Source organism: Emys orbicularis, chromosome 7 (genome assembly GCF_028017835.1).
Source record: "Emys orbicularis isolate rEmyOrb1 chromosome 7, rEmyOrb1.hap1, whole genome shotgun sequence".
NCBI classification, from domain to species: domain Eukaryota; kingdom Metazoa; phylum Chordata; order Testudines; family Emydidae; genus Emys; species Emys orbicularis.
The window spans coordinates 43,609,461-43,626,261 of NC_088689.1; the positions used below are offsets into that span (position 1 = coordinate 43,609,461).

Consider the following 16,801-nt stretch of genomic DNA (forward strand, 5'->3'; position numbering starts at 1 on the left):
GTGGGTTTTTCTAAAAAGAAAATCCATAAACCCTGACAGCAGCATCAGTACTCTTAGCTTCTGCCTCTGGCTACGATCATCCCACTTGGCACCCACAGATGGTGGATTTTCGTAGGATAAACCTGCACCAAAATAAACAGGGCCATTACTATTCCTGTGCCATCACTAGCCCCCCTCCCCCAGCTGTTGCTTTCCCTTTGAAATGTATGGCACAGCTTCTGACACTTATCATTCTGAGCTGCTCCTTCTCTTTTGACAGGCGATGAGTGAACTGTCAGATAGGCCAGCGCTGCATCCAGTGTCTTTGGAATGGAGAAACACTTTAGTTTGCCATTGAGCAACTGGAGGCTCCTCTCCGGTGGGAATAGTGAATTGAAGTGTACCATCTTTAGGAAGTGAGCACTGAATTGTGTGCATTTAAGTCTTGCTCTCTTTCTCTCTCCCTTCCTCTTTTCTGCTTTCTTCCCTCTCCTCTCTAAATCCCAGCTCTCAGCTCCCATCTGCCTCAGTTTCCCCTTTCCCTGCTGCTTGTAAATACCATCTTTAGTTGTACTTGCAGAGTTGGAAATCACAATTACTCCTGGCGATTTAAAGGCTCTCTAGTGGCTGCTGGATCCCAGCGGCTGAGTGCTGCTCAAAGGTCAGTGACCTGGGGGTTATGCTTAATGCTATCAAATAAAAGTGCAGATTTACTTGGAGTTTATTGAAATGCCATGGAAGGTTGAGGAGAGAAATATACACGGCCCAAAGAACTTCCCTTTTATTATAGTCAGTTCCATTTATTCTCCGCTTAGTCCCTCTGTGCTTCATGGAGTCAGAAAGATTGCTGCTCTGAAAGTGGGGGACTGAAAGTCTGAATTTCTGTGGGAGAAGCTCTCTCGGTGGTTTCTCCAAGGTAGCTCAAGGCTGTTTTTAATTTCTAAATGAGATTATTTTGATGTCATGGGATCACTTCCATCTCCTGCACTGTCAATGAGGTTCCCCTCTATTTGACTTGTGTACTTTGTATGATTTGTGCACACACACAGACACTGACAGGTATTGCATCTTTGCATGCTTAAATATTTGCACATGCTTAGGCAGGCATGCACAGACACATATATGCAAGCACATACACAGGAGCAAGTATGCATACACCTAGCCACCCCACACCGGGGTACATCATTATACCAATAGGGACCCAAATATGCACATATATGCACTGCATGCACACTTACATGCACACATTGTCATGCATGCACAGTGGCACGATTTTTTAAATTCAGTGCAGTTCATAAAAAAAGCTGTAGTTGTAAAGAAAAAACCAAACAGTAAGGTTGGTTAAATAAATGGTGGAAACTCTAGGGCTCCAACTTTCGGCCTTCAGCTGATGAATTGTGACATTGGTGGAATGCAGCCAATGCTAGCGTGTCGCGCTTCCTCATTAGACATGCAAATGCCACTGTTGACATTTTCTCTCAGGGTGAAATAAATGCCTCTTTTCCCGCTCTCAATAAACCAATGAAAACAGAGCAGTTTAAAATCATAAATGTGTGCACACTACATTAATTACTATGTTGTGCGTGCACGATGTGTCCATGCATGGACTCACCGCAGCCTCATAAGTGAAGCCAAAGCTAGAGAAGCCAGATAGTGAGTTCACCTACATGAATAACATTTCTGGTTCAAAAACTAAAACTAATCCTTGGTCAGTCTTTGTCCATTTACTGTTTACTTAGGGCTCTTGGGCTTGTCCATGCTTTTGGCTTTTCACGGGACTGCTCGTCATGTGACTTTCCTGAAGGAGCTTGTGTAAGTGGCTGTCTGACAGAGGCAACCATCCATAGACAGACTCCTGTTCTGAGCTTTGTTCTGACCCTCATTCTGTCTATAGCTTTCGATTAAAATGTAACAAACCTTTGTAGTTCTTCCAGTCAATCAGGTAGCTGGCCAGCCCTGATCAGTATCTCTGGTTGCCAAGAAAGCCTCATTCAAAGAACACTGAAGACAAAAACCAAAAGAAATCAGAGCTGAATATCAAATGGGCAGGTAGAATCCGTGTATCGACCATTGTTGAGATGTATGGTGGGAAAACGATTGCTTTGTGGGATATGAGTCCTGATGTCCCAAGTTGAGGAAATTATTGCTCAATGGAAGTCCTTTTTCTAAAATTAAATAGTGTATAGGTTTCCTTATAAACTAAAAACTCCAGTCCGTGTATCTGTTATAGTCTGTCTTTTTGCCTTAAATGTGCTACAGCTTCCTTTACCCTCTGCTGAGATTTCTCTGTTTTAGCTCTCAATGTTAAGTGACCCTTTCAGCTCAAGCATTAATTGCAACATTCACCTTGGTGACCTAGCTTCAAATTCATCTACTATAGGTAGGTGGCAAGTGACAGTGAAATGAGTTTGTTGGTGTCATCATAGTCCCTGGTGGACATTTGCTCACTTCACAAAACTACCACATGATTCGTCTCAGTCTGCTCAGACGACCTTGTGTGTTACAGATCTAGTTCTGCCTTGGGTATTACAGGTCAAGACCAAGGTATCTTGGCAGAGTTTTGTGGGGGGCACGGGACTTGAATAGCAAAGGGTGTTGCAGGACAGAAATAAGCTGCTTTAGTGGCGCTGTATGCAGGAAGCTCCTGATTCTCACAAATACTTAGAACATTATAAAAAAAAATTACATTAGCAATGTAGTTCAACTGTTATACTTGCTTTGTCATGAAGTTCTGTGATACACTCTGTTCTTCTCATCCCCTGAGTGCATGTGAGATAAGTCTTACACATCCTGCAGTACAATAAAGCACAGGAAAATGATACAATGGAAGTCTACAAGGCCTGGAACGTTGACATCTTCCTTTCCTTCCTAGGGTACAACTGTGCGTATGATAACGGCAATTGACCAGGACAAAGGACGGCCCAGGGGTATTGGATACACCATTGTCTCAGGTAAGTCATGTGGAGACCGTATCATGAGCCCATGGTTGGCGTATGTTGGAGGTGAGGGAGAATTGGCCTTTTAAAGAGCTTTCACCTACTCTGTCCAAACTTGAAAAACTATTTTTATTAAACTAACCACTTAATTGTGATGTTATTGGTCTGTAGTCAGTTCTTTAATATCAAACATGGCTAATTACCAAAACCTACCGGAATAACTGAAATCTCTCTGTTTTCTGATGAGTCTCTTTTGCCTTCAGTGACGTCACAATCCATTGTTAGTGACGTCTCAATTCTCTTGAGTGGAAATAGTTATTTTGCCTACTTTTTGACAATGTTTTATATTGTGACCTTTCAGAGTTTAGTAACATGCAAGGTACATGCAGCATGACTGCTATATGCATTTCCATGTCCTCAGCACCGACTCTGCGCTGCTTGCTTTGTGCACCTTTGGATGCGTCTAGCTCATATGAGAATGCAGTTCACCGTTCTGGATGTATTCCACTGGCTCAAGGCTGTATGCAGTTCACCTTATATAAAGTAGCAGGTCTGCAAGGGGATTAGGAGAGCCCTTAGGCATTTGGCCATGATAGTGTTGCTTTTAGAGAGAGAATATATGTAATGGTGGACAGTGTGGTACATGGTTATTTTCATGAGTTAAGGATCACTGCATAACTTACAAGTGATGGAGTAAAACAAAAGTTTAAGTATGGTCATCACTAAGGAATAGTTCCATTTCATACTGCACCAAAGGGGATGTCTGCAGATGGTTAGGCATAAGCATTTTGTTATTGATACAGTTGTCATTTTATTGATATAGTTATGGAAATAGTGTGATGTATTACCTGCTGAATTACTGAGACCATTTTCTGCAACACCTAAATGTTCCCTAGTCATCTCCCATCAAAGTATTGGCCTGGCCCGGCATGACTTTGCTTAACTTGTGAGATTTAGTAGGATCACAGCACAAGCTGGTATGGCTACTTGCTATTTTTTCAATGAATTTAGTACTGGTGAAAGAAGCTGGATTAATAGTGTAAGAGCTGGCTTTCACTTCCCACCTCCAGTCTCTCTTAACCCTACCTGTATGTGCCACCTCAAAGGGTGAGGGAGTAATTCACTCCCCCATACATATTCTTCTTTCTCCTGGGGCTGCCATCATATTATGCCCTCAGTTCTTCTTCTCCTTGGTCAGTAGGCATTTCCCATGCTTCATTGGGACAATGGGCCAGAAAACAACTCCTTGTGGGAGAGGTTTGCTTAATCTATGCCCTTTAATTGCTTCTTTGAAGTGATCTGTGTGAAATTCCCAAGCAATCTAAAACCACTTGAGTTATAGTAAAACTTGATTAATAAAGATAGAATCTGACTTCAGAAAAAACCGGAATGCAATTCTCCTTTCTGCATGGATTCCACTAGCTCAAGGCTAAGATACATAGAGATAAGATACCTGCAACAGCTCCTCTAGATAGATACCATGCAGGTAGTTACAAGGAAATAAGCATTATCTTCTGTTTCCCATACATACATCCTTTCTCTTCAGCTTGACAATGACCCCTTTTGCAGGCCTCTATTTGAGGGACATGGCCTTGCATTTCAGGTGTCCCATGTCGCCCTTCCTCTCTCTTGTTCTCTGGGATCCCAGCCCTTCATACTTTGTGATGCCTTTTAATAATGGTGGTTTGGACAGAATCCAGTGGCATATCAAGTATGCAGGACTAGGTTACAGCAGCATTTCAGCAATGGAGTGTTTGAGCAGGTGTCTCCTCTTTGGTGAAGTGTAACAATCTGTGTCCTCCATGCAATGACTATTGTACCCTGTGTCTGCTCAAAATTCCCACCCTCCCCTCCACATCTCACTCTGGAGTTACTTCAGAGTTTTCTTTCTCAAAGCCTAGTGTTTCAAATATGTCTTTGATATTGCCTGCACCTCAATCAGCCTGAAGGGTCAGGGTGGCTTGATCCTGGCTTTCATGTCCGTTGTCCCTGGCTGGAAGTTTTAGTCTGAATCCAGCTCAATCTACCTTTAAAGATACTGGGATTATACATTTGTATAATTCCCTTCTAACATTTTTTTCTGATATACATACAGTATGTATTAACTGACCGATTGATGCTGACCTGTCACACAGGGATATCAATCAGAGCAAATTGCAGTGGTGGGTTTTTTGTGATGTAGACACTGATTCACTGGGAACTAGACTGGGACCACAAAATCATTTCACAGAGGCCATCAAGCAACCTTCAGATGGCAAAGACTTTCTGCAACTGCTGACCTGTGCTGCATTCAAACCCATGACCTAGAAGTGAAAGGCTCTGTTATTCAATTACTCCTCTCCCAAGATCCATTCTGTAGGCTAATCCTCTGGAACGTCATTTTCTGAGTGCTGCTCAGTATATAGCTATCACCTTTAAATTTCTCCGCTGGCTTGGCTGTTGAGTTTGTCTTGGGATAAATGTGTATTCCCATTAATAATGACACTTGGTTTTCCCACTTGCAAAATTGTAGCTTTTGCCTGTGTTCCTAATTGACAGCTTTGCTGCTCCTATCCCTTTCATTCGTTCCTATGTGGCCAGCGTGATGCCCGGAGATGTTGGGGAGAGGGGCAGGTTCCTCCTCGGCCTTTTATGCACTAGACTTTTAGGGGAAATCTCCCCCTAGGGTTGGCAATGCTGGGAACACAAGTGTAAACAAAGCACCGATGATCACAAGCATTTTTACCCATTTGATCTGTAGGCCTGCTCTAAGGAGCATTAGACTATGCGGTAGTAATATCCCCAATGCCCTGCCTACATTAGTGCTACTGCCTACATTCAGAGTCGCACTGGTAATAATGGAACAGTGGGAAACTACCCAATAAATCTAGTGTAGACTCAGCCCTTACATGATACTGCATGTTTTCATTGCTTTCGGCAACCTGTTATGCTCAGCTACATCATGCGTGAGCAGAATTTCCAACATTTCTCTCTTTCCACACAGGTTGCCTTGTGCTTCTAAAATCAAGTTCCCTGAAGCACAGCTATGGATTGGCCTTGAAAAATGTTTAGGGTTGAGGGAAATTTGTGGTGTGAACATGGCCTTTCTCATCCCTCTGACTTTTGGGGAGTATTCTGTAATTGCTGTCAGCCTGGAGGTCACTCTTCTTGCCAAAAGGCTGGACACTGACAAGATTTTAGCCATGAACCCCACTTGGCCTGTTCCCTCTGCTCTGAGAGGTTCCGAAGCGATCTCAAGCTCTTTGTTGTGGCCTGGTTTTCTCACACATCCATTCTTTACTTTGAATTTTGATTGATTTTTATGTCACAGAAGAATTCTTAATAGCTTATCCCCTTCCTTCCCCTCAAGTGGACGATCCTTTTAAAAACAATACCATATGATATTAAAACACTGTGTGATTTAATTATTAACCAATCTAAGTTATTAACCAATCAGGATGCTTTTACTATGTTATTAACCAATTGCAGTTGATAAAATAATACTTAGTCATTTTGCTGTGAGAATAATATATATATAAACTAAATATTTCCCCTGTCATACTGTTTAAATATGAATCTATAGTACTATAGTAAATGGGACAATAAATTCACACTACTGTGGCTCTTTTGGGTAGTGTTGATTGCTAATTTGGCTCCTGAACCACTGAGGTGTCAGTATCAGTGTGAAAGGGAACTAAGAACAATATTACAGACCCATCTGGGAAGCCTAAATTTTAGCTTTGAAGAAATGTGATTTTTCATTTCACTTCACTTTTAGGTATTTTCCTTTAGCTTGTCAACTGCTATACAAAACAGACTGTGCCTAGATTTGAAATATTTTTCTGTCTGCTGGCCCAAATCTGCAAACCAAATGAGCATGCATGCATTTTACAGGTCAGCTAAGTTTGCTCATGTTCACATCAGGCTCTCTACTCTATTAAAACCCCATGGCTGTTTTTTAAAAGCAAGCAAACAATCCCCAAATTTCAGCTTTACACATGCTATGTTTATACTTTTGTTTTATTCCTTTCTTACAAAGTAGCCATTAACCTGTTTTGGGAATGTGTTCTGTCACCTGGCTAGTGTAACGGTCTTGTCTGTGCTGGTCCAACCATTACCCAGTCAAGATATAGTGGGAATAAACCAAAAATGCTTGTGTGTGTGTGTGTGTGTGTTGTGAATTGACAGTCACAGTCAGACACAAAGACACTTGGATTTGCTTGAATATGCCAATAACTTAATGACTGCCCATGGATCTGGGTGGGGGGGGAGCTACTATAGGAGACAATCATTAAGAACACATCAAAGCCACAAGCGATTAAACTGTTTTGCATTTTTTGGGAAAGTCGAAAACACAGGAATTTAAAAATATTTTTGAAACTGTCCATCTGTCATCCCTCCTGATAACCTCAGCACTTTCCAGTATGGTAGTGTTGCTGAGGTCTGAGGAGCAGCACATTCATGGACAGATTAAGTGCCCAGTAAAAGAGAAGGATTTGAATTTAAAGGTATGTATGGAGCACCAGGCGAATGGATTGTCTAATGTATGCCAGAGAACAAGTTGAAGCATATTGGGCCTAATTCTAATCTCATTTACGCCGGTTTCAAATGGCATATCTTTAATTTTGCTCCTCATTTACCCCAGCGCAAGAGCAGAATCAGGTGTACCATGTTGAAACACAAAGCAACGAAGACTCCCAGTAATCGGTGTCCTGAGATGGGATAAAGGAATGTTGCTCCCTCACTCTGAGTCCCTCACTGCCTTTGCCTTAAACCAAAGATTTCCTGAAAACTGTATTCTGGGATAAAACCTCTAGATTCCCTGCTTCTGCTTTTAACTGAGTTGTAACCAATTACTGACGTGGTTTGTGTTCACAAACAACATCATGACTGAAGCTTGGTTAGTAACCTCATCTGCTAACAGTGTTTCATCCATGCCAGAGACCAAGGCTAAGCTCACGGGAATCTATTACCAGCACAGCATGCTCTATTTGTGGACCTCCTAACAGTGCCTATGGAATGGGATTGGCCAGATTGTGACACCGCAGAGTGCATTGCCCCATGTGTTGCTGGTACTGCCCTATGTTCATGTCTTTGGGGCACTCTATTTCCTGCTGACACATTAGGGGATAGTTACCAATACAAACATAGTCAGGAAGTGTATGGTATGGCTGGGTGCACAAGTTTAGTTTTAATGGCAGAAAAGCTATGATGTGGCCACAGCCTGAACAGTTACTTGTAACTTGTTAAGAGGATGCTTCCTCTAGCCAGTTACAAAATCACAGTTGTAGATGACTAGCCCTCTGTCTGTTCCACTTAAGAGAAAGGTACTTTAAATTCATGATTCATTAAACTCATGCTGGCAGGTCAATTTAGGCTCAACATTTAAATTTTATAAAAATAAGCATGAACAGAAATGACTCTGACTTCTTTTGAATCAAGTCTCTTTAAAATTTCCATGCCAATAGTTTTTTTTTTTTTTTTTTTTTTTTGAAGGAATACGTTACCTTCTCATGTTTTATATTCCAAACATTGAAACATTCTGTTAATGCATCCTTGCAAAATTCTACTCACACAAGGCGAATAGTTTTCTGGCAGTCAAATAAAACATCATTAATTCGTCATTATCCTTAATCATTATAGTAAAAGTCAATGAGTAGATTTTGTGCCTAGGCAGGTAAATTTTCATGACAATTTTGCAAAGCTGTATAACATATGGGTATCAGGAAGTTAATTGAATTAGCAAGTGACTGTAAGCAAAAGTGAAAATGAATAATAATAATTGCTAGCTAGCTCTTATACAGCACATCTCATCAGTAGATCTCAAGGTGCTTTACAAAAGAAGATAAACCTCACTATCTCCACTTGACAGATGGAGAAACCAAGGCACAGGGATGGGAAGTGACCTGTCCCAGGTCAACCAAAAGACTAGTGGCAGAGCTGGGAATAGAACCCAGGTCTCCTGAGTTTGCTAGTGCTAGTGTCTAGGCAACACTATCTCTGTTTTTATTGTCCACACTGTGAAAGTACAGCAACAAGTAAACTGGATGTTTATCATTCTTTCCGTTTTAATAAGTTATGGTGTTAATATCACTGGGAAGGACATTTAAAAAAAAAAATTCTGAATCGTAAGTTGACATTGTCCATTTCAGCCCCCCACCTCTGTTAGATGTGCATTAGATTGTTCTTCAGGATATACTGCAGACGCTCTTATTTATGCAGCTATCTACAAGCACAAGATTCTCATGACAGGAAAACAATAAAACTACAAGATTAACCATATAAAATAAGTCTTAAGGTGTAATCATATACTGTTTGGTTACAAAGATATTGAAGTCTGAAATCATACAGAATCCAATGTTCTCATCCGTACGCCTTTTTTCTTGGTTGGCATAGCTGAGGAGTCCACTGTTTCCAGCTAGCTGGCTGGCTTGGCTACATACTAGTTTAAAGATTTCTTCCCTCAATGGAGAAATCCTTTTTTAAATTTGTTTTTCCTGAGTCAATTAATATGCTTCTCTCAATGAAAATAACTATTTTGACAATTTTTTTGACATTCAAATTTTAATGAATAATTTCATTGAAAAATCCAAATTTTAAAACTTTCTCTAAACTCTACACTTAACCGGTATGGAGATAGCAATATCAGAAGCCACCAGAGGCTTGTCTACACTAGGGCTTCCATCAGTGGAGCAGAACCATGGTTAGCAATGATGGGAATTTTTCTGCATGTTTTCATAGAGAGGTCATGGCCGTAGAATCAATATAATGAAAAAAATGTTGGAGAGGGGCAAGGAGACTGGCTGCAGGCTGTTTTTCTTGGAATTCTGCATGTGGGGCTAGACCTGTGCAGTGTAAGCTTTGCTGATGATTTTGGTTATATCCAACATTGTTCAGGGTAATACGGATCCCTGTGCATACTGTAAGTGGAATTCAATTAGGAAAAAACTGGCCTTGATCTAAGTCCACTCATTTCTCTCCTAACAAGCAATTAACACACACAAACTCAGAGTCAAAACCTTTCTTGATTCCTCACAAACCGGGTCAACAATACTAAAACCAAGAGAAAATAAATAACATCTGAGCCTGAAAGAACGGGAGAGAGCTTCTAGTAGGGAGCAGTAGTGAAAATAATGATGGTTGTGTGGGTACATGCCAGTTAACACTGAATGCCATCCAAAAATCAGACTGCAACCAGCCTTCTCACACTGCTGTACAGAATCTCTCCCTTATCGAAGTTCACTAGCTGCCTTGGCAGGTTGGTGATGCTCAGCAGTTGAGGTCAGGGCTCCGTTTGAAGGACAGATCATTAATTCAGCAAAGTAATCCATGACTCCTTTTGTGGCAGATTTATGGAGATAGCCTCTGTCCCGAGGACTCTGCCTCATCATCTTTCATTTTCCAGGCAAAGCAAATGACTTGTTATATAACATGACATGTTCTAGATAAGACTTTTCATTTAGGGGAGCTCTCTGGGCTAAGGGTGATTGATTTCCTGGAACCATCCAGGGTGCACCAGGTAATGGGAAGGCAGCAAAACTAGTGTTTGGGTGTTCAGGGCCTCACTAGCCTCTAGAAAGAGAGAAACTAAAGCTGGCTGGACATTAGCTGATGCATTTACAACTCTCAGAATCCCATTGTGCCATTTTAACTATTGTCTCTCCTCTGAGGGAAAGAGGAGCTGCATTTCAGAACAGAACCTCACCTACCAGTTCCTTACTTAGGAACCAATTGTATGGTGCCGAGCACCCCTTGTTAGATATGGAGTACCTTTAACTACTCTTGAAGTCAGTGGGAATGGAGGTTGCTTAGTATTTTGCAGGATCAGGTCATTGGAGAGCAGCACGTTTTCATACTAGCAGCTACTGAATCCACCTAAGATATGGTGATTTTAATGGCATTTTAACAGCAGGATTTTCATAATTAACTAGACACCAAAGGAACTTTGATGGTACTCAAGCCATGATAGGCAAACTTAATGCCACCCCTCACCCCCCATATGTAAAACCCAAATCCAGTGACTTACGCATCAATGGGCATCTGTTTCAAATTGGGTCTTTCCCCACATCTCCTGGCCTGCCGTGTGATGCCATGTGTATTTACAAGGGGTGAGAACTACAAAATTGGTTCCATTCTGCTACCCTAAAAGCTTGTGGGATGGTAAATGCAAAAGTGCAGAGGCACAAGCATGTGTATGCTTGAACACCATAAATTAGAATGAGGAAAGCCTATTCCTTCACCTGTATAGAATAACTTCCAGTGATTATGGGGGTAATGTCTAAATGGTGTATCTGATAAAAGTACCACTAGCATTTTGTGAAATCAGGTAAAGTGAAAAATCTACAGCACTGGGGACTAATCCATATCCAGTGGAGAAGGACTTGGACAGTTGTGGTTTGGTGTATGCAAAACTCAATCATGTTTCCCCCTTTCAAGTGGCATTAAACAAATCATTCAGGTTTTGATGTTTCATTTATGGGCCTGCATCCTGAGTTGTGACTTGGAGCAACTGAGGAGGATGTGGTTGCTCCCCTCGTGTTGGGGCTGTTCTGTGCTGGGCCAGTCCCCCATCACAGGTGAGAGAGCTGTCTACAGGCTGCTAACTTACACTGGTTGCCAGGGACCCCAAGTAGTTGTTACAGCAATCTGGGATTCCTGGGGTGCAGGGATGAGTTGGTCAAGGCGCTCTTTCCCCCAGCCACATCCCCTGTACTGGCTGTAGGGGGAAGGGTAGCACAGAAGCCAGTATGGCAGCTCAGTGCTACCTGAGAATCCTTTTACACAGGGCAGATCCTCCTTTGACTGGTTAAGCGGGCTTTAGGGAGCTTTGTGCTGGTAGAGCAGTTGAGGGGAGGATCCAGTCTATGGTCTGTGGTGACATGGTATGTTTCCATCCTCCTTTGTAACATTATTAAGCTAAAATAATAACCTCCTTTTTCCCTTTGAATAACTTTGCTTGTGTTCTAAAATGGAGGGGGTGATAAATGAAAGGAGGGGGGTAGCTTCCTTTTATGGACATCCAGCCAGCCAGTTAGCTGTAAAATCCCTCTTAGTTGCTGTTATCTACTTGCTTTACCTGTAAAGGGTTAAAAAGCCCATAGGTAAAAAGAAGGGAGTGGGCACCTGACCAAAAGAGCCAGTGGGAGGGCTAGAACTTTTTAAAATTGGGGGGGAAACTTTCCCTTTGTCTGTCTGTTGTTGCTCTTGGGAGATAGGAGACGCAAAGCAGGAACCAGGCTGAACTATGATGTAGGAAGCTTTAAGCCAGGTACGGAGGAACCATGAGATCATACCTAGAGGTTGCTTATCTGAAACCCCGATATGTAATAAGTCAGGGAAGGTCTAGGAAGACGCGATTAGGGTTAATTCTTTTATTTCTTATTGGCTTGTGGATTCCTCGGTGCTAACCCCAGGTGCTTTTCTTTTGCTTGTAACCCTTAAGATGAACCGCAAGAGAGCTATCTTGATGCTTAATTTTTGTAAGAGGTTTTTTTTTTTTTGATCTAGCAAATAGCCTAAGTTCCAGATGTATTTTCTTGAATTTACCCTTTTCAAGAACAGGATTGAATTTTTGTGTCCCTAAGAGTTTTGTGCATATGCTATTGCACAATTATTGCATATGTTGGTGGCAACAGCTGATTTCCTTTGTTTTTCTTTTTCAGCTCTTCCCCGGAGGGGGGAGGGGGGTGAAAGGGCTTGAGGGTACCCTCAAGGAAGGAATTCCCAAGTGCGCATTTCTGGGTTCTCAAAAGGGGTTTTTTTGCATTTGGGTGGTGGCAGCATCTACCCATCCAAGGTCAGAGAGAAGCTGTAACCTTGGGAGTTTAATATAAGCCTGGAGTGGCTAGTATTAATTTTTAGAATCTTTGCGGGCCCCCAGCTTCTGCACTTGAAGTGCCAGAGTGGGGAATCACCCTTGACAGAGAGGTCTGAAATAAATATGCAGAACCCAGACTACCAATGTTCATTGTGACTAGGAAAATGCAGTAAACCAGTTCTCAAACCTCCAACATCTGCCATTCAGCTAGTCAGCCCCCCGGCTTGCTAAAATCAGGGATGGGTCCAGGTGACAATGTTTGGATCTAGACACTCCCTGCGAAAGGTTAATATTCAGGATTTGGGTTCCCCCCTGAGACATAGCCCCATTCAGGATCTGGATTGGAGCATCAGAACCAAACTGGCGGAAATCTCACAAGAATATTTCCCTCTCTTCTCTACATGCTTCGGTTCCTCCCTCCCATCATCCCATTTACCATCTCTTTATACATTTCCTCTTCTCCTGAGATCATCTGGGATATCGCATAACTGCTCCAGGACTTCATGAGGTCTTCTGGACTGGGGGGTTGTAAGTGTTCCTGACCCCTCCTCCTCTAAATGGCTGGATCTGACACCCTTCTGTGATTGCTAGGAAATTATAGAAGAGATGGGTGGAGGTGGAGGTGGGGAAGCTGTAATGGGAATTGGGACTGTGTCAATCTCTGCTGGCCTATTGGGAAGACACCTACCACACACTCAGAAAACAGCTTGGAATGGTGTCCCTGTTTGGTAGTCTCCCTACAGGTCTCAAAAGAGTAGCCAACTGTCTCCCCCCATCAGAGAGTGGAAGGAGTTGCAGGAGAATAAAGACCACTGTGCCCCATCTCTCTGATGATTGTTATGTGGAATGGAGGAAATCCAGGCCTGTGATGTGATGTCAGAGGGAGGTGGCCTTAGGAGCAAAGGAAGGATATGTTGGGAACCAAAAAGATTGAACCTGCCCAGTTGAGACTTGGTTTTAAAGAGTCAAAGCCTGTAAGGTGGGCTTGATTCCAATTACCCAAATCAAGCCCATTTTCACAGGTTACTCAAGGCTTGACTTTTGAACCCAGGTCTCCACAGGTGAAAGTAAGTCCAACCCTGCCTGTTCCTAATTAATCCACCCCTTTTGCTCCTCCCTAGAAAAAAACCCTTTCACTTTGTTTTCAAGTTGATCTTAAAATAAAAAAATCTGCACAAAACTTTTATCTTAATATCGTATAGAGATGCAGGACTCTGGATGCACATACATAGGACCGACTTGTACCGTAAGGGTGGACACCAAAGAGTTAAATCAGACAGAAGGATTCATAGGCTCTGGAAAAGCAGCGGCTACCAATGATGTCAAAGTGTCAATCTCCATGTGATTGACAAATTTCAGGTTCAGTGATGGATGGACAGCAGGGAGATTACACAAGGACAATCAATATGCCTTTCTCTGTACTTGAAGAGCCTTTGTAGAAGACAGTAGAAGAACGAGGCCCAGGGCTGCAGGGAGCTGGTAGGGCTTAGAGATTTTGTGAAACCTTTAGAACATTGTTTTTAAAGTTGATTTTTATGAAACTTGCTAAATTTTTGGGGGGGAAAACATCCCCCCCCCCCTTTTAATTAACGCTGTTGTACTCCAAGGGAAGTGTGAATTAAAAAATATGATGCTGTGTTTGTCCAACTAAATAGAAGCCCTTGATACAGAAACAGTGTGGATATTGCTTGAAAGTAGTGCTTCCCCTGCTTCTTGTACTATTGAAGAATAATAGTTTTAAAATCATGCAGTAGCTCATGCAGCACCTTTCTCCAAAGGCAAATAGAACTGAAGCCCCCGTATTTTCCAGTTGTTGTGCAGGTTTTTAAGTCAGTCATTTAGCCAAATAATATCTCTCATCCCCAAATTAGGAGGTTGTTTAGCCTTCCCTTGGTAAATCCCACTAGGCACCCATCTGCATCTTTAGGTGTCTCAATACCTTTAAAAATCTGCCCCCCCCCCCCGAGTCCCTAAACTGGACTTTAGAAGGGACAGCATGTCCTGGAAATAAGACCGATCAGTTTAATATATCCATTGTTGGTTGGCCTAAATTGTGCTGGCTTTTTCCCCATATTCAAATCACTCCAAATTACCAGTGTGTTAAAGTCTTCTCAAATTATACCTGCCAGGGAAGGACTTCCTATGTGATTTGTGTGATCAGAGCAGAACCTTTTTGTAGGAAGACCTGCTGATATGAAGAAATACACCAAATTATTGATTGAAGGCTGTTTTTCCACACTGCCAAAGCAAGGTAATGTGACTGAGTGTGAGGGTGAGGTGGCGGCTGATGCTCTGGCCCTAGTTTACTAGGTGGCTTGGGTGTTTCTCTGGTGCTGTGAACCAACAGGCTGTGTTGTTACTTTGGCATCTTTCTTTGGCCTGCTGTCAATCCAGGAACAATCATAGTAAATACGGCTTTTATAATAGCTGCTTTCATTTCAAAGTGCTTCCCCAGCAAATGGGCTTCAGTAATTAAAACTATAAGTCAGCATGAGTTTGGGAAATGACTGAAAAGAGTGTGAAAGGGGCTGGCAGGCTTTTTTGGAGGGAGAAGTGGGGCTGAAGTCTGCATCTAGAAAGGGGTTTGGTGTTGGCATAGGGCCAGTTGATTGCAAGTTTAATGGGAAATAATACCAGGCAGTACCTCACACTTTTTTATTGAATATATCAGAACTACTCTACCAGGAATTGAAGAACTTAGAAAAGGAGACACACTGAGTGACAAAAAAGAGGAGTGTGTGCACACCATCTGGATTGGAGAGAGACTGCACTTTTTCAGTAGTCAAGGCAGAGAGCTACGTTAAAATGTTTTTTTTCCCCCCCCTTCCCTAAAGAATTTTGAGTCTAAACTGTGTGAAGTTATATTGTACTAGGTGGGCAAGATGCAAATAATTACACAGTGACCCAAATAGAAATAATCATCATTCCATCTGACATTTTAAAAGTCAGATCCCTCAGTAGAGAGTTGGGATGTTGGATTCTGGCTTTTTTGTTATTTTTATTTAAAAACAACACACATGCAGAAGAAACATTTAAAATATTGAAGACTGAATCATAGTGGGATTGCAATGTCTGTATATGTTTCAGGGGACTAGGAAAAATAGAAGAGTTCTTATGTTTTTACTCAGGCCTTGACTGGAAGAGTTTCCAGAAAGATAGCAAGGAAGTGGATTTATTTATGTTAAAAATGTATCCAAAGAAGCAATGACAAAGGTAGAAATGCCATCTGGGGGTTATGTTGAGTCAAATGGCCCCCTGTATGGCTTCTGATGTCAGCAGGAAGCAGCTGTTGGGTATGCGGAAGTGAAACCCATCCATAAGTCCCTGTATGAGTATGTTTGCTGCCAGAGGTGGGGAATGAGGGATATTTTGTGAACCTCAGAAGTCCAGTGCAGAAACAATCTGCATAAAAATCCCCCCCCGCAGTTTAATGTGTGTGTTTCTTTTGTATGCGGGGTTGTGAAAATTCATGCTATAAACTCCAGTCAAGCTATAAATGCATGAAAGTCCAAATGTACAAGGAACATGCTCTCTTTGGGACTATATTTGCCTTCTGCTCCCTGTTTACTTGGATGAAGCCCTCTGCAAGTTAAACAGGAGGCTAAATAAAAGGGTGAAATGAACATTTATGAGTTATGTCATCCTTTGGGAATGAGAGAAAATTGTGTTGTACTGAGAGGGAAATAGAACAGAACTGAATGGAATCTTGTGTTGTATCACTACGAAGTGGTGTGAATATTTCTCATTAAATTTTTTCTTACTGTTAAAATGTGGTTGAAACAAGTTTGAACTGGTTAATACTTTCTTATACCACACTGGTGTACTCTTTCATAATCCCTTATATTAGCGTCACACACATCATGGTGACTGCCACCGGCAGAGGACACAAACAGCCCATTGTAAAAGGTAATATTTTATTTGTACACGAGTTCTGCAAGTTCATTCATGATGATAATTTCTCAGGGAACTTTCAGGCTTCTGGACTGAGCAAATGAGTACAGCTTTCCGGCAATAGGTTTTCATTGCCTTCAGTTCATGGAATCATGGAGGATAGAGGAGGAGAAAGACCTATTGGTCTTGATTCTTAAAA

The 16,801-nt window shown here is 41.9% G+C and overlaps 1 protein-coding gene across 1 annotated transcript in view; it reads left to right on the forward strand.

Annotated features, from left to right (window-relative positions):
• The window catches only part of CDH23 (cadherin related 23), a 547,959-nt gene that overhangs the window by 253,058 nt on the left and 278,100 nt on the right, over positions 1–16,801 (forward strand). Inside the window, exon 9 of the mRNA XM_065408191.1 lies at positions 2,852–2,930. Within this exon, the coding sequence (XP_065264263.1) occupies positions 2,852–2,930 (79 nt within the window). The remainder of the gene's footprint in view (positions 1–2,851; positions 2,931–16,801) is intronic.